Raw genomic sequence first — 18,389 nt, forward strand, 5'->3', positions numbered from 1 at the left:
TTTGTTTATTACATTTATGTATATTTTGCCTTTCCTTAAAGACCTGAGGGCATTGTACTTTCTGTGTGCCCCTCCCAATTTTATGCTGACAACCCTGTGAAGTGATTAATCATTTAAAATCCAATTTGCTTGTGCCCCATTTAATGATATGGACTTTTTGAATTTAACATCAAATATAAATCAATGGTTGTTCTTAAACTGCACTATTTGCTTAAATCTGTTATCTAGGTATGCAATTATTTCATCCACCATAACATGAAGGAATTCTATGTAAAATTTGCCTGTTGTATCAAGAATGGGGGTCATCAGATGTTTCACCTAGGGAAAGTGTTTCTCACATGCTTCTTAGTGCTGGATCGAAAGTAGATTTAAACCTCGCCATCAAGCCTTGTGCTGCAAGGGGGATGATTGTGATATGGGCCTCCGCCGTAATAGGAAGTCAGGCAAGTATGGTGTGTGTTCCTTTTTTTTTAGAGTGAGCATGTGTGTTTTTCTACATGTGTGGTGTGTGCGCCTGAGTGGACACAATCACAGGGATGTGCACACTGGCTTGTACCCCATGGAGGACTGGCCAGCACAAGATGGGGCCTTGGTCCAAAGAATGGTCTATGGAAAGATATCCATATATGGAACATGCCTGGTGAATCTTTCCCAGCCTTTTATTGAAAGCTGTCATGAGAAAATCAACATTCCTAGGCAGCATACTCCATTAGATAAAATACAGTAATTATATTAATGCAAGACTTTCGAGCAAAACAGGTACTCCCGCCAAGGAGCACATCGCTAAATTGGAGGCTCTAAACCTTTTCCTGAAGGTTAGTTGTAACTTCCTGTTCCCATCAGGAGCTCCATCCTATCTTTGTTTCAAGTGAATGGCATGTTCTGCTGCTGTTGTACCTGTTCGTTATTTATGCAAAACTTTTCCGTTTGTCTCAGTAACTCAGTTGGCTTTCCTGTGGGCCTTATCGTAATGGACCCAGATCATTATGGCCAGCTATATTTATAAATTAATAATAATAATTTATTACTTATACCCCGCCCATCTGGCTGGGTCTCCCCAACCAACAAGAGATTAAAATACATTAAAACGTCATTTAAAAACTTCCCTAAGCAGGCTGCCTATTTGCCACTTCTGTTAATGGGTATATAGTGGTACCTCAGAAGTCGAACAGAATCCGTTCCAGAAGTCCGTTCAACTTCCAAAATGTTTGGAAACCAAAGTGCAACTTCTGATTGGCTGCGGGAAGCTTCTGCAGCCAATCGGAAGCCCCATTGGACGTTCGGGTTCCAAAGAACGTTTGCAAACCAGAACACTCACTTCCGGGTTTGCAGCATTCAGGAGCCAAAAGGTTCCTTGCAAGGCATTCAGGATCCAAGGTACGACTGTACCTGGATGCCCAGGTTTTGGTGGTGGCCATGGCTCATGCACCAACTGCACCCCTTCGTTGATATCAGATCTGCCCATGGTGATGCATGCCTTAATTACATTCCTGTTGGGACTACTAGAACTCTCTCCATGGAGCTGCCTTTGAATAGTCAGAAGTGTCAGCTGGTCTAGAATGATATGGCTAGACTGCTGACTGCAGCTAGTTACAAGGAGCATGGTACTCCCGTTAAAACATCACTGGCCAGCGATCCGTTTCCAGCCACAATGCAGTGTTGGTTATGAACTATAAAGCCCTGTGTAGCCTACATCCAGGCTACCAGAAAGATTGTCATCTCCCTATCAGAATCTGTCTGTGGGCAAAGATCCTCAGGTGAGCATCTCCCCTCAGTCCCATCACATCTGAAACATGGTTGGCAGTGACATGAGCTTTTTCTGTGGCTGCTCCCAGGGTAGATTTGTTCTCTTTTTGCTGGCAGGCCAAGACCTTCCTCCTCAGACAAGCCTTTGGAAACCAAGGTGTATATGATGTAGATTACTGGGCAAATATTTAAATTGCTAGCTTTATGTGCGTTATGTATTTTAATTACTGTACTTTGTCTATTTTATATTTTGTAATTGATGTTTTTAAATTCTGCAAGGTACCTTGGAATCCCAACTTGGAGAAAGGCAGTATATTAAATAAACAAACACTGAGCAACTACCACAATAAAGAGCTCATATTTATTGAGACTGGAAAGCACTACACCCTTGTATTGCTTCAAACGCAGACAGACATGAGTTTCCTCAACAGGATTTAGATAAACAAGCAGGAATGACCAGCCCAGTGTGTGTGTGTGTGTGTGTGTGTGTGCGCGCGCAAAAATATTCTTCACAGGTAGATTTATAGACCGTTAATGGGATATGATACTCAAGGTTGACAAAAACATGACAATATTAATTTCAAAATGTCACTTTAATAATCTGATTGAATACTAATTAAGAACAAAGTTAAACATTCATATAGAAAACATTGGTTTAAGCCAAAAAGCCTGTAATTGCTAACATCTATTTTGGCAATATCAGAACAGATCATTAGGAGGGCCAATTATATTAATTTTGCAACTAAAATTGAAATAGATTTTAGCTGGAGCTTCTGGTGTCTCAAACTACAGCTTTCAGTATCGTACACTATAACACTTTTATACATTCGGTTTGAAAATGGTAACAGTATGCTTATGTACAAGTTCTAAAAATATGCCAACAGGTACACTGAAATATTAACACATAAAGGGAAGATGAGGTGAAGGGGAGGAATTAACTTTTGGAGAACTTTATCAGAAAGAATGACAAACAAACATTTACACTAATAATGTAATTCAAATATAAAATTGGTGCACTGACTCTGTACACAATACACTAGCTTCAGAGAATGAAGCTGCTTTCAGCAGGGCAGCTTTGATATTTATCACATAATTTTTTTAAAAGCCCACTAACACAATGATTGTTTTAATGCTACAGTTTTACAGCAAATACAAACTAAAAATAGCAGCAGTTTCACATGGCATGTTTCCACAGGCTTTTTCCTGTGGTCTACGCAATGCCTAACAAAGTGCTCCCAGTTGAATACACAAGTAAAATTCACAATAGTTTACCTGACACCAGGTATGGTTCAGCCTGTTGGCCTTTGGCCTCTCCCCATGTCATTTCCCCCTCCATTCCAAATAGAGTAGTTTACTCAAAAAAGCCCATTAGACTACTAGGAAAAGATTTTTCCCCTGAAATGCATTAAGAATGAGAAGCAGCAAACCACTATAGTGGTTAACTATGGATGGTATACTATTCAGTGTAACTAAAAGGCTTGAAAGTTAGCGTCCTGGTTTCTTTAAGGAGCAGGAGGTCACATAGGGTCAGATCCAACTTGACATTCTGCAACAGAAGAGTTTCTTCCATTCACAGAAAAGCCTGATACCCATTGGAGGCTTCTGCTGGACAAAAGCAGCAATTTTCTCCAATTCCACCCACAGCTCCCACACCACCTCCCACGATTTTCTGGAGGGTCCCTATATCCTCTGAAGCAGATTTTCAGGAGCTGCAGGGAGGGAGGCTTGGTGAAAAATCACATTTGCTCTTTCCTGTGGTGAGAGACCTCAATGAGCAGAGTGCCACTCATAGGAAGCCTGGATCCTACAGTTATTTAACTGCATTTGGCAAAACTAAAATTGTAAAAGACTTCTTTATAACACCAATGACAGTGATTTAAAGAAACAGAATCCTCTTCCTCTCCTAAACTAGTCCAGGAATATTCCACAATCTTCTTGAAAGCTTTCTGGAACGGCCAATTCAATATATTGTCAAGCTAACTGAACGGTTCATTTTCTTTCCATTAACACGAGTTGTTCTAGTCTGTGCTGTAGATCTAGTTGTCATTCGATCTGTAATTTGAGCTCGCTCTTCTGCTGCTGCTTTTGCCATTTGTGCTTTCTTAAGTTCCCTGGAACATAGAAAAAAAGTCATTTCGCCACCAAATAACTTGCATCCAAAATCATTCTAAAGAGACAAGAACAGTAATTTAGGGTGCAAACATTTTATTGTAATGTTTTTTCTGGTCTACCAGCACTATTAGCAGAATCACACAGAGCTTTCTACAAGAATATGCTGGAGCAGCACAGCTGGATCAGACCAAAGGCCTATATCTAGTCCAGCTTTCCATTCTAGTGGCCCACATTTTTAAGTGGTGTACATAAAAAAAAATTCACAATAAAAATTATCATAAAACCAAACACGACCTTAAAATGCATGCTGGAGCAAGGAATTCTGATATTTTATTGATATAAAATTCATCTGCTGACCCTGGGTTCAAGTATTAAGAGGGACAAAGCTACTTCCTGTCCACTTTCTCCCCACCTCTATCACATCTTTCACAATGAAAGCAGATACAAAGAATTCATTCCATTTCTCTGCAATCTCATCCTCCATTAGTACCTTTTCCCCCAACTTAACTAGGTAACAGTCATTTCCTGAACTCCGATTTTGCTTGAATGGTAGCATGTTTCAAGAGAGAGCACACATTTGATATTATGCTCTCTTCACCATCCTGTAAATATACTTATGTGTTTTCCCTTTAAAGGGAGGGAAGAGAATACCTTGCATTTTGACCTCCACTTTGTAGAACCAAAAGCTGAGACCTAGTAGCTGTATTTATTAGGCATATTTAATACATAAAGTTCCCCTAGTCCTCGTCAAACTTCATAACGTCCACTTTTTGTTACTGGCACGTTTTGTCACCTCACAGACTAATTCTGGTCAAGTTCAATCTTAATACCGAGGTGTCACCCAATAGTTTGTAACTGCATCAACTGTTGCTGCGTGGATGCACAGGGATACACACAAGGACACAATGCTGAGGAAGTTGCAACTAGGGCTACTAAAAATGTCCACCAGTTGAAGCTTTCAGGGCAAAAATGCTGTCAAAAAACCTCTGTTCTCCCCTTCAAAAAACCCAGTAAAAAGGTTTTCAGCAATCGTTTGCCAAGACAGGCATTCCGTCAGCACCACTGAACTACACCTTTCTGGTTTAGCAGTAAACTAGGGACCACATAGCTAATGTGACTTGCATATCATCTGAACACTTTGTATGGTCTCATAAAAAGGGAGAACCTGCACATCTCCTTCCAATTCAGAGATGTACATACTTTCTTCTCCTTGGGAGCGCAAAGCTCTCCCCATGGTAGATGTTACTATATGAACCTGTCGTCTGCCCCCCCCCCCAGTACTTAGAAGCAGTCTTTACAAAATCAAAGTAAATCCTGTAAGAACCAGAGTTTCAGCCAGCTTCCATTCAGTGTTGGTATCTTGTTAAACAATACCTGAAGCAAAAAATATGGTGTCTGCTGTACTTCAAATCACTGGGGCTACGTTCAATGTGCTTCAAGAGAAGTTGCAAAATGTTTTATTTTGTTGCTTATGTCTGGAGTTAAATTAAGAGGTTACATAATAAAGTCTAGGTTTTCTTTTTTGTAACAAGGAACAGAGTCTTCTGCTACTTGGCTCTTAATATTATTTCCTAGATTTCTGACACTGAAGTTGCCACAGTATGGATTCAACTTACTTCTGCAACAAAGAGTTTTTGAATTTTTCAGCATTCAGTTCTATTCGTAGTTGCTCAGCACTCTTTCTGGCAGTAGATAACAATGCAGAATGCTTGACTAGAGCTACTGCTGAGGGTCTTTTCTCTGGATCAGGGTTTATCATAAGCTGAAAGAGGAAAGAGATGAAAATGAAGGCTGACCACCCTTCCCTTAAAGAACATGTAGCATGATGCCAGGAACACAGATCACCTTCTTACCTTCAGTAACTCTAATAGCTCTTGACAAAGGACTTGTGGAATTCTGGGGAGTTTTCCTTGTCGAATTTCATGCCAATGATCCCCATTGGCTGGCAGTGGTTCGGCACCAGCAGCACACACCACAGTTAATGCGAGAGCAAAAATATCTGCTTTTGGCAAGTAACTGTAGTTCTGCAAAGGAAATAAAAGTTTACAAAATCCCACCAGAACAGATAACAAGGCATAGATCCTAAGTTTTCACTTTGTTCATGCTTTTACTATGTTTGTTTAAGACACTATGAGTTCACCTTGCTAGAAAGAAGTGACTATTAATAAAGAGTTCTGCTTTCAGAAGGGGCCCTCCTGTGAACGTAACTCTCCTTCAATGAAGGGAGGATCCTTCCATTCATAATCAGAGGACCCAAACCCTAGTCATCAGTAAGATACAGTTAATTATTTAACTCCCATTAGCAAAACTCTGTTTACCTCTTGTAAAACTTCATTGGCCAGGAAACGACTATCTCCTTCTTCTACTTGTGGACTAGATATTCTAGTTACATGACCAAGGTCACCTACATTAAAGAAGAATGGGAAGAAGGGTTATTTTCTCAAAAGCAAAAATAAATAAAAGGTTGCACAGGAAAATGTAACTCCATGCTCCCCTACCTATTTTGAAAACAACCCTGCTAGATGTCCATTCATCATCATCACCTTCTTCAGATATAGTAGTTGGAATTGAAGTCCTAGATATGAAGATATTACCTGCCAAGGAATAAAAATAGACATTCGTCAAAATATAATCTAGCTTCAGAATTTGCACCATCTGCTGGCTTCTTTGAATAATTAACCCAACAGCTTTCTGGGAAAGAAGCCAGATTTCAGGACAGCCAGCAAACAAGCATAATCTAACAAAAAAAGATCCAAAATAAACTGAACAGCAGTTGGCCAGCTGTATGTTTCAGAACTGATTTCTTTCATTGTTTTCTGTATTCAGAATGAAAAAGTTTCCGTTACTAAGGTGTGGTTCACTGGTTATTTTACTACCACATATTCAATCATCTCTAAAAACACTTTCAATGCAGGAAATACCAGATCTCTGAATACTTACTGGGCTTTATATCCATGTGCACCAAGGACATTGAATGGATATACTTTAAACCACGGGCAACTTGTAGAAGCAAATCTTTCAATTCTGGTTCACTGAAATAGCGCATACCTCTATAGTTTTCGCTTATAGCATCAGCTAAACTTCCACCTAGAAGTAAAATTAAATAATGTAAAAGTAGAAAATTCATTTTCTTGTAGGCCAGAGATAGCCAAGGTGGTGCCCTCAGGACATTTTGGACTCTCATCAGGCCCAGCCAGCACATCAAATGGTATGGAATGATGGGAGCTATAGTCTTGAAACATTTGGAGGGCACCATATTGCTACCTTGGTTCTAAGGCCAATGCATGCTGTGTTTAACAATACTTAGCATTTGTATAACACTTTTAAAGTGCTCAAAGCACTTAACATGTATTACCAATATGTAGTTCTTGCAACAATAATGTAAGGCACATATAGCCAACATGGTATCTTCCAGATGTTGTTGGGTTACAAATTCCATCAACCCCAGCCACTGTGGCCAATGATGACAGGAACTGTAGTCCCAAAAACATCTGGAAGGCACTGCATTGTCAAGGAGCCAGTAGGCTGTAGGGTTTCTAACCAATTCCTTGGGCCACATGTTCAAGAGGTCTAGTCTAGGGTTAAGGGACAATAACAGAGAAAAGAAAAGAGACTCTTAAAAAGATACATGAGTAAAGCTATATAAGTACAGCCACATATTAAGCAAACCAGATTATTTATATTTTTGTTCTGAAATATTCTAGATTGGGTATTGAATTTTTTCTTGGAAGGAAGATTCCCAATTTATGACTCAGGAAGCAAGTCTAGTTAATCAGCTGGAAAGTTTGTAAGAACATTCACTTCCTGCCTATTTAAGAACCTCGCAAATTATTTGAATTTTGTTGTATCATAAATTGTCTAAAATTCATCTGATCTTTTACTTCTACCTGCTTTGTCCTAACTGTAACCATATGAGTTTGACATTAATATAAAATACTACTGATTCAGAGACTAAGATGAACAGAGCACTGCTTGTACAAACTGGGCTCTAATCCCCACTTCTGCCTTTTGCACACACCACAAAAGCCACTTCTTAAAAGGTGAATGACCCTCCAGAACAGTGTGTGATGTGGCATGGGGGGCTTCAGCAGGATGGAGAAATCAAGAAAATTTGCTAGGCTGTCTTCTACAAGCAGAAATGCCTTTTTGCTCATGTAAGACATACCTGGCTGGGTCCAAGCCAATGGCTGTAATCCTGTACCCCATTACACATGCTTAAATTCCATTGAAAGAAAAAGGACTTAGCAAGTGCAGGATTGACTTTGTTGGCAAATTAGTCAGCAGATCTCCCTCCCCTTTCCCAGACAAGTTTAGCATCTTACTACAACTACGTTCCCTTAATAACCAGAATTCATAGTAAGGCAAATTCAATAGGAGCTTTACTTACCATTACAATACTCATTCTGTATAAGCATATGATCATCTTCTGCCCAAGCAGAGAAATATCTGACTACATGTGAATGCTGTCCCAAAACTGCATGAGCATAGACTTCTCTAAGAGCATTTTGCCTGTGGTATTGAAACAAATTAAATAAAGCTTGAAACTGGTTTAAGGAAGCAAGCATAGAATGCTGGTCATATTACAAGAGCAGTTAAGTTTTCTGAGTTGGATGAGGTATGAACTAGGGCATAGGGGTGTTGTGTTTCTTATGTACAGGTGAATGAATGCTAGTTTTGCAACTATAAACATTTCAGTATTGTAGCTGCAAAGACAATATGTGAACAAATCCTTACATGCCTTGATGGGGTTATTTTAAAAATGTGTATGTGCAGAGGAGTGAAATACAAGAACATAGCATAGTTTACATTTAATTTTTTACTCACTCATCAATTGAGCCAGCCAAGGGTTTCTTAGAACGCTTTATTGCATAGATGCAACCATCAAGCCTTTTCACACATTTGAATACTGAACCAAATTCTCCAGATCCAATCTTTTCCAATTCATGAAATTCTGTTGCATATCGTGATTTCATATTACTTTCTGTTATGCTGATCCGCTAAAAGGATTGAGACAAACAAGTTTGAGGGAAAGGGTTTCTTAAAAGGTTAATCCTATGGATTTCAATGGAACTTTAAAAATGCTTACTTAGGAATAAATGGTAATTGTTTTTTATTTTTATTTACCTTGGCAGGTCTCGTAGTTTCATCTTCAGGCTCTCCATCACTTGCTTCCATATCTTCACCATAGGAGCTGTGACACAAACAATAAGTAAAAGAAATGCTATGAAATCTTCACTTTCATCGATAAGTTACATTAAGATGTAAGCTTTTACTTTCCAAGCAATTTAATCAAATTCATGAACTGTGCAAAGCCATAGCTACCAGACCACTTCCAGACATTTTTTTCACCCATGCCAATAGTAGGGACAATGTAGAAGAGGGTGTGTGCACAAAAAGTATGAAGGAAGCTGTGCTGCATTGAAGTGATGTGACAGAACGATTGTTTGAATGTCAATTAATATTGTGCCATGCCAACATCTCACCGCAGTAAGATGTGTGTTTGTGTCAAATGCAGGGAAGAGAGACTGATAGGAGTCAGACTCCTTAAAAAAGGGAAGTAGAACAGGTATATAAAAGGTTACGTTTAGGCCCAAATTAGACCTCATGCTAAAGGTGAAGCTGTCAGAATTTACCCATGTTTCCCTGGGCCCCACTGTAGCAACAACCAACTGTGCAGAATGGAGATGAGGAAACTTAATATAACATCAGCAGAGAAAGAGCTATATTTGCAGCCCATGTTTAGCAAACTCTAGTTTCACCTCAAGACTTACAAACTAATATCTCACAATGTTAGGCAATGTTACAAGTTCTGCTGTACAATTTTAACCACTTGTGTTCTTAAAGCCTCCCTAACTCTATACCCAATTATTCACTTGAAAATAAAGATAGTTAAGTACAATCCCTTCATTGACATGATTGCTATCAAAAGTTTATTTCTTAAGCAGTTTATCAATGACCAGCTCTAGACACTTACTCATTCCAATGTGTTCTCTTTCTCCTACGACACTGCCCAACTGATGACTGAAGGAAGAGAGAGTCTGGAGTGAAGGGATTAATGTTCACGTGAGGTGCTTGCCCCACATCAGATTCCTGTTTTACTAGTTTTCCAACATTCATAAAGAGAGAGCCACCTCGGAGTTTAGCTGAACTTGGTCCCATTCCTTCAGCTCTACAAAGTAAACTCTGAAAAATAAAGGAAACCAGTAAATTAACAGTTCTGTCCCATGTTGACTTAACAAGTTAATGATTATTTGGAATTTAAACGAATGAATAATCTTTCCAAATATAACATTTGTGCTTCCCCTATGGCAAATTACTATGGCATAAATGGGTTTCCTATTCATTGTTTCATATGTAAAATCAATATAATGCAATAACTGATTTTGGTTATCAGAGCAATGAGCAAAGCAGAACTAAACACACACACACACACACACACACACACACCTCGCCTCACCTGCAGGCTTCCTAAGTTCTATTAGACATATTGTTTAATCACCTTTTATCATATTGTTCCTCCCAAAAGAGCCCAGAGTAGAAATCATATTAGTATCATTTAAAGCATACTAACAACACCTAAAAACTATCACATTCTCTCAGCTAATGATATGGACATAAATGGAAGTTGTCTCCACCCAGCTTTTCAGTGACCTCTGTTTTTAGCCCACTGTGCCACAACTCACCCTCACCCCCAGAAGCTTTCTGAAGTGTTTGGGCAGATGCCAAAGGGGGAAAGTCATCTTCTGGCAATCCCCTTCTAGTGGAACTTCTTGGGATCCAAGGCAATAATTGGTGTGAAACGCTTTAAATCAACAGCATTTCTGAATCAAGAGTTTCTTTGTTAGTAGAAAAGAAAAATAGTTCTGGCAAACAAACATCTCTCTCCCACCCTTTCTTTAAATCACAGCTGGTGTTATAGGCATGCCACAGAATGCAACGCAAGGTGTTGATCAGATAATACAACTATTAGTTCATAAAATCTTCACCTGGATGAAGAGCAAGACCTGATCACCTCCTAAATATAGAAGGCTAACTAAAGATGCTTCTGTCCAGCTCTTGCCATTACACACTTAGTTATACATTGAAGTTACCTATTTAAAATCAGTAGAACAGATGTACAACTCCAACCAGTAAAACACTGTAAGCTACACATTGTTGGCTTTGACCAGTTATTGACAGAAGGAATTGCTACAGTTTTTAGATAACAGCAATGTGCAAGACTAGTTGTCCATGCCTACTTTCATCTTGCTGTCAAGAACATGTACATATCAACCCATGTTTATCAAATCTGCTAACTAGGTGAAAGAATTAGGAGTAACTATTAGTATTATTAAAATCTGTATACTGCCTTTGAGCTGTAGATCCCAGAGTGGTTCACAACATAAAATCACAATATAAAAGCTACAAAACACATAGTAAAAAATAAGAACTAATAATCTCCTCTCCCACAACACATTTAAAAGGGCATCAGATGTTAATCAGCCAAAGGCCTGGTTGAAGAGGAATGTTTCACCTAGCAGCTGAAGGTGTATAATGAAGGCACCAGGTGAACTTCCCTGGGGAGAGCATTCCACAAGCAGGGAATAACAGCAGAAAAGGCCCGTTCTCGTATTGCCACCCTCAAGACCTCTCATAGAGGCACACAATAAGGGCCTCAGAGGATGACCTCAGGGTTCGGGTAGGTTCATATGGAGAGAGGTGGTCCTTGAAGTATTGCAGTCCTGAGCCATTTAAGGTTTTATAGGTCAAAATCAGCACTTGAAATTAGGCCCAGAAACTAATTGGCAGCCGGTGCAGTCGGGCCAGGATTGGTATAATATGCTCAAACTGTCTTTCTCCAGTAAGCAACCTGGCTGCCGAATTCTGCACCAGCTGAAGTTTCTGAACCGTCTTCAGAGGCAGCTCTGTGTACAACGTGTTGCTGTAATTTAACCTAGAGATTACAAGAGCATAGACAGCAGTAGTTAGGCAATCCCTGTGAAAGTAGGGGCACAGCTGAGCCACCAGTCAAAGCTGATGGAAGGCACTTCACACCACTAAGGCCACCTGAGCCTCAAGTGACAGAAATGCAACCACAAGTACCACCAAGCTACATACCCAGTCCCTCAGAGGGAGTGTAACCCCATCAAGAGCAGGCAACCTCCCATCCATCCTGTTTAGGGAACAGCCTACTAACAATGCCTCAGTCTTATCTGATCTAGTCCATTACAGAGGCAAGCAATGGTCCAGCACATCCACTGCCACACCTGCAGATGTAAAGGAATAGAACTGTGTGTCATCAGCATATTGCTGACAACATACTCCAAAGCTCTAGATGACCCCACTTAGTAGTTCCAAATATATGTTAAAATACACTGAAGGCTCCATGGGGCTGAAAAATACTCCCCAAGCATCATCCCCTGGAAATGTCCACCCAAGTAGGACTGGAACCACAGCAAAGGGGTGCCACCCACCCACTACTAGGACTGCAAGCGTTAATCAATGAACTGGTAAATTTGACAATAAATAAATGGGAGTCCAGAAAGGCATACCTGAGTCCTGTTGATGTAGATGTCCTTTATCCTTCTTACCTCATTCAAGTTTACTAAAAACCACACAACTAAGAGATGACTTTTCTTTCCTATTTGTAGTCAGAGCCAACAGTTTGTCATACACTGTGGAAGCTATTACAACTTTTGCTCAACCACAGGCAACAGAAGAACTCAGCTGACACTATATACAGCAACACAGTACTGAAGTATCTTGACCTTTTTATTTTTTTGATCCATTATGACTCTCATGCCATATTCTAAACCAAAAGAAAGCAGACATCCAAAGCCCCCTCATACATACAAATAAACTGCCACCGTGCCACCAATCACCAAACTTTCAGTATTATACTTGACCACTGACCGGTTGCTTCAATATAGTTTCAAAACTCTGATAAAAGCCAGGTTCTCAGAACATAAAGGGTTTCATTTAGGCCCACACTGGCAACAGCAAATATTAAACATTGCTGAAATTGTGAAAACATACTTCTTTTTGTCTGGTTGAGGGTGAAAAAGAATCACCAATAGAAATTAGCAGTATAGCATTTTTAAATAATAATAATAATAATACATAAGAAAACAGTGCTCTCTGTAAGATGTATTTGAAGTATAATATGCATAGTGCTCATAGAGCAGTGGTGTCCAAACTTTTTTCAAAGAAGGCCAGATTTGATGAAGTGAAGGGCCGTGAAGGCTGACCAAAGGGCCAACCAAAGTTACGATGGACACTCAGGGTTGTGAACGTGATCCGTGCGGGATGCATGTTTGCAACCTGAAGCGTTCGCAACCCGCAGCGGCACATCTGTGCATGAGCGGGTTGCGATGCAGCACTTCTGTGCATAGCGCAATTTAGCACTTCTGCACATGCATGACCGCTGAAACCCAGAAGTAGCCTGTTCCAGTACTTCCAGGTTTTGGTGGATCCGTAACCCAAAAAAAACACAACCTGAAGAGCGTCTGTAACCCGAGGTATGACTGTATTGACCTTTTTTGAGGATTGAAGTTGTTGAGCTTTTTTAGGATTTTACCCCAGAAAATAAACTGGATTAAACTGACCAGTGGGCCAGATTAGGCCCCCAAAACAGACTTTGGACATACCTGGCACAGAGGCTACCTAAAATAAAATGGGGATGAAAATTATATAGTTATTCACTGCAAAGTTCATATTGTATTGTTAACCAGAAAGTGTAATCCTATCTACCATGCAGTTAAATCTAATGAATAAAGAAATACCAGCTGCTTCAAAGGAGAGAAGGTGGTAGCCAATTTAGTCATTGTAGAATAGAACTTCCCTTCACTCTCAAACATAACCAAGAGAACATAACGTCAATTGGTTACATCCAAAGTTTTCATACCATATATACAGAGTTGGCTCTTCAGCTAGCCCATAGTAGCATGCGTGGTGAGGTCAATATCCCCTCCCAACACTAGTACTGCCGCTGATTACTTGGAGTGGGCTTAGTAGCAGGGATGTCAGAGCCTCATGGGCACATCAGTGGCAGTGTCAGATTAGGCCTCAACCTTGCTATCGCTTTATCCCATCTATTATCAATAAATTATGACCCTCCCTTCACCAGACAGTCCTAGGATGCGCTAAAATTAAAAATTCAGAATTAAAAACTGTTAAAACAAATAGTCACAAGAATATGGTGGTTGCTAAAAACAATTTTTTTGTGTCAAATGCCAAAGAGGTGCATCTTCAGCATGCGCCCAAAGCTGCAGTGTGAAGGTGCCAGATGTACCACTGTGGGGAGGGGATTCCACAACTCAGGGGCTGCCACAGAGAATGCCCTCTCCAAGGCCATCTTCATCTCCCCCCCCCCATATACACAAACAAACAAATACAAACTTCTGAGGACAGCAGAACTACCAAAAGTGCTTCCTCCAAGGTGGTTTGTAGGAAAGGAAGCAGCCTTTCAAATATTTGGGGCCTAAATTGTTTAGGACTTTAAGCACTTTAAATATGAGTGTGACCAACTTGAATTAATCCCAGAAACAAACTGGCAGTCAATGATAGGCAGCAGCAATGGTGGTGGCAGGAGGGTGGCTCCCTGGTTCCACCCCATGCTGCTAAGACAATTACTACTTACTTGCATCCTGATTCTAAAGTTAGAAAACCCAGATTCCCTCTTACGACTACAAAGCCAAAGTATTTTTGGAGACACAATAAATTCAGCTTCACGTATGAAATTTTATTTATCTACAATACTGGCATTCTGCTCATCCAGTGCACTGATTGGCAACACTCAAGAGCAATTTTACGAAGTTTTTTTTTAAAAAAAATCTTACAAAAAACCCAGTCTCCTCCTACATCCCAACCAGACATCAAAACATGAATAATAACCTCTCCATGATCTTAGGGAGTAAACATAATGGCACAGAAGGGAAAAGCCCTGTGTTCCATGGGCTGCACCATTTAGGGTTTTAAACTTAGAATCATAGCATTGTAGAGTTGGAAGGGACCCTGTGGACCATCTAGTCCAGCCCCTGAAATGCAGGGGCAACTAATTTGAGTGCTCTATTATCTTCTTTTGGAGCAACTTAAGTTGTGTTTCCCAGTAAGTTCCATTGTATGTAACAGACCTTGCACACATTTCTCTTGAAACAGAAGCCCCTTGTGTTTTCAGTGTTCCTCAGTGCTTAGCTCTGGAGCATACAGAACAATTCCAACTCATTGGTGTTCTTCTCCAGAGTGACCAAGGAGCCGATCCTCAGTGGCTGACTCACCTCCTTTCTTTCCCTCTGGCTCCAATCAGCACAAAGGGCGAGGAGACTCCTCCTCAGTGGCTAAAAAGCTCCTCTTTCATACTGATTCAAGAGCTCTATGAAGCGGAAGACAGAGACTCCACTGCAGAGATAACAACAGGTATTCAACACCACCACCACCCAAAACCCCTGGACCACAACAACTTAATTACCAACACTTTGAATTGTGTGTAGAAATGGACTGAAAACAACTGCAGCTGTTTTAAGATAGGCATGCAGGAGCATTTAGTAGCATCCTTACTTCTCAATATGGATCAATTTAAATGTCAAGAGCAAAGAAAGCCCTGTGTAGAGCACACTGCAACTAAGAAATTTGTCACCATGCCCAGGATGTGAACATCCTGCAAATTTATCTGGCAAAGTGCTATATAGCACTCTCTTTTTTACTTATTATATTACTATTCCATCCTTTTATTCAAGAAGCTTAGTCACTGAAGCTGCAATTCTATGCCCATTTACCAGGGAATAGTTAAGTTCCTGGAACTTACTTCCAAGTACACATGCATAGTATTATGTTTTTTCTACTTATATGCCTCACTGTATATATTATACTCAAATTAGTTCAATGCAAAACATTGTCTCACTTTATCTTCACAGTAATTCAGTTGAGTAGCTTGCCCAGAGGCATCAGGTGAGCGTCATACTTGAGCAAAGATTTGAACAGAGAACTCACTGGCCTAGGCTCTACAATCCACCCACTATAACAAAGACAGTTATGAGACAACATTTAACAAAATGTATGCATGTATCATTTAAAGAAGCAGATGGCCTTCCAATTCATTCAGTTATCCAATACTTCTATTCCTCTCAAGATTCTTTTACATGGACAATAATGGTATCATAATAATATTTATTATTATTATATATTATTACAGTCATGAAAACGTTTAAAATCTAAAGCAGGAGTTTAAAAAAGCTAGTGAAAAAGTTTCCTTCCCTCTCTCAACTGTTACAAAAGCAGTTTGATTTCATGATGTAAAGGTGAGTGTTTTTTAACCGCTCTTCTGAATGTAAACATTTCAATTTCACTAAACAAACTGGAAGGACAGTCTCAGGGCTCAGAAGTGTCCAGAGTAGCTTTCTTGTGGGGGGAACAAACAGCTGCAGCAAACTGGCCCTGCATTTTGCAATGTGGCTAAAAACTATTTTAGGCACAATTTGTAGCTCAGTTACATAATCTTAACGGACAATCTGTGGGCAGGGCTTACCAAAGTTGCCAATATTTCTGTAACAGGCAAGCTAGCTTGTTATGTAATAAGCACGATGTACAGGCTGGGAACTGGAAAAAATTATTCAAGTATTTGGCACCAACTTATGAAGTGTAGCTGAATGGAATTTATGTTTAAAAGGCTCTCCAACCAATGAACTCAAGCAGCAGCCATTGTTTAGTTGAGAGTATTCTGCACTTTACAATGCTGGCTGCTGTTAAAAGGGCAATCCACATGTAAACAGTGCAAAAAGGAGAAAACACGCAGGTACACCAACATGTTGCCTCCGTTTATTGACGATAACCTGCTTCACCAGCTGCATTTGGTATATACCTAGATACCAAGGCAGCCACTGAAATTTCATGGGGGCACACCACACTTTCAAAGCACTGGGCTTCACCTGCCAAGTATGGTTTGCATTTGCCAACAGTCTCTCATTTCAACTTTCAACATGTTTTGAAGAACGGTCTGATGGCAGCTCTTAATTTTAAACGAGCGAAAAGGCTGCATGGGCGGACCATACGGATTCACTTCTCTCTAAGTTGCCAGTTATGGGGGGGAAACCGACAAAGGCGAAAGGGGCGTGGCACCTATTCCTCAGAGCACCGCTAGTTGCATTGTCTTCCCTTTCCCCCGAAAATAACATTTTTGCTCTGATCAACCCAAAACGGTCTGCAACAAGCTTCTTAAAGTAAAAAAGCGAGGCAGCCTCTAACGCCTGTTTCACGGACTACATACTACGCGGGGTAGTCGGCCAAGGGAGCCGCCTGGAGACCTACCGAGCGCCCACGTGCTCAGACGGAAGCGAACCAAGCGGCGGCAGCGACTGAATGGAAACTCCCCGGCAGAGCCGACACGCCGGTGGGGTAGCCTAACCTTTCCCCCCCCCAAGCCCCGCACCCGCCACTGAGCCTCCGGATCCCCCCTCTCCCCCCTCCTGCAATTGTCCTCCGCTCGTCCTTCCCCCTCCTCTCACCTTCGGCGTGTGCGGGGTGTCGAAGAGTCGCAGTTTGCGGAAAGTCTTGTGGGGCGGGGTGTCGGGATACTCGGGCAGCGCAGAAACGGGACCCTGGTGGCCCCGGCACGGCAGCACCCGGGAGCACGGCGGCGACGGTCGGCCGCAGCAGCGGCGGGGTCCTTTCAGCGGCGGCGAGCCGGCCATGAAGTAAGCTCCGGGCGATTTCACGGGGGACGAGGAGCCGAAGCCCTCCTCTTCCCACGAGTCTCCCTCGTCGCCCGGCAGCGCGGGAGGCGCCAGTTCCATCGCGACCTCCTCGGGCGATCGCGGCGGCGGCGGTGGCTCCCTGCGCCGAGCCGGGGTATGGCTCACGGAAAGCGGGGAGTCGGCCTCCTGGAAAGCCGAGTCTTCCCCGGTGCTGTTGCCGCTGCCGCCTTCCTCCTCCTCCTCTTCGTAGCAGTCTTCCTCCTCCTCCTCTTCCTCCTCGCAGTCGCTCCCGCCGCCCGAAAAAAGCAGCTTCTGCCGGATCGGGGCCGGTGCCCGACGCGCCGCCAGGCGCCGCGGTCCCGCGACCGGCTGCTGCTGCGGCTGCAGACTCAGGAAACTCATGGCCGAGATCCGCGGGAGGCCTTCCCTTGTTCAGACGGGACGCTGACAGGAGTAAACCACGCCTCCCTCCTCTTCCCTGCTCTGAAATGCCCGTTCACACGACGCGCGACCCGTGCCTCGCCTGCGCGCTCCTCCACGAAGCTCCGGCTCTTGCCACAGCAGCAGCACACTCGCCCGTTCGGACTCCGCGGCTTTCCCGCGACCGTTAGTCACGTGCCAGGTCACGCCAGCCAATCACGCACGCCCCCTTCGTTTGAAAACATGGGAGGCGGGAGGCGGGGCTGTGCGTGGTGGCGTCAGACGGCAATTTGGCGCGAATTCGGGGTTGGGAGTAGGAGGGGCGGGCGTATTCTAATACCGTTCTTATCCTGGAGGGGCTTGAGCTCCGGGGGGACGTTAGCTGCGCGTGCAGCAGGGCCAGCGTTTGAACTGGAGCTCGTGCAAGTCCAGAGGAGGAGGAGG

General features: G+C 42.1%; 1 protein-coding gene across 1 annotated transcript; it reads right to left on the bottom strand.

The window, feature by feature from the left end:
- Positions 1-2,320: 2,320 nt before the first annotated feature.
- WEE1 (WEE1 G2 checkpoint kinase) lies at positions 2,321-18,157 on the bottom strand. Its single transcript, XM_081189343.1, has 11 exons — positions 17,337-18,157; positions 9,833-10,041; positions 8,983-9,049; positions 8,683-8,855; positions 8,246-8,367; positions 6,799-6,945; positions 6,357-6,452; positions 6,177-6,262; positions 5,712-5,882; positions 5,475-5,620; positions 2,321-3,857 (listed from the first exon to the last, which is right to left on the bottom strand). The coding sequence occupies exons 1-11, from the start codon at positions 17,925-17,927 to the stop codon at positions 3,707-3,709; spliced, it is 1,959 nt and encodes a 652-aa protein (XP_081045469.1). The 5' UTR covers positions 17,928-18,157; the 3' UTR covers positions 2,321-3,706.
- Positions 18,158-18,389: the final 232 nt, after the last annotated feature.

This window comes from Podarcis bocagei, assembly GCF_964188305.1.
Source record: "Podarcis bocagei genome assembly, chromosome: 1".
NCBI classification, from domain to species: Eukaryota; Metazoa; Chordata; class Lepidosauria; order Squamata; family Lacertidae; genus Podarcis; species Podarcis bocagei.

Coding starts and splice junctions, on each gene's coding strand:
- WEE1 (XM_081189343.1), bottom strand. CDS start 17,927: ATGAGTTTCCTGAGTCTGCAGCCGCAGCAGCAGCCGGTCGCGGGACCG. Junction 8,368..8,682: donor TTGGCTGGCTCAATTGATGA/GTGAGTAAAAAA, acceptor TCAATACCACAG/GCAAAATGCTCTTAGAGAAG. Junction 6,263..6,356: donor CAGGGTTGTTTTCAAAATAG/GTAGGGGAGCAT, acceptor TCTTTAATGTAG/GTGACCTTGGTCATGTAACT.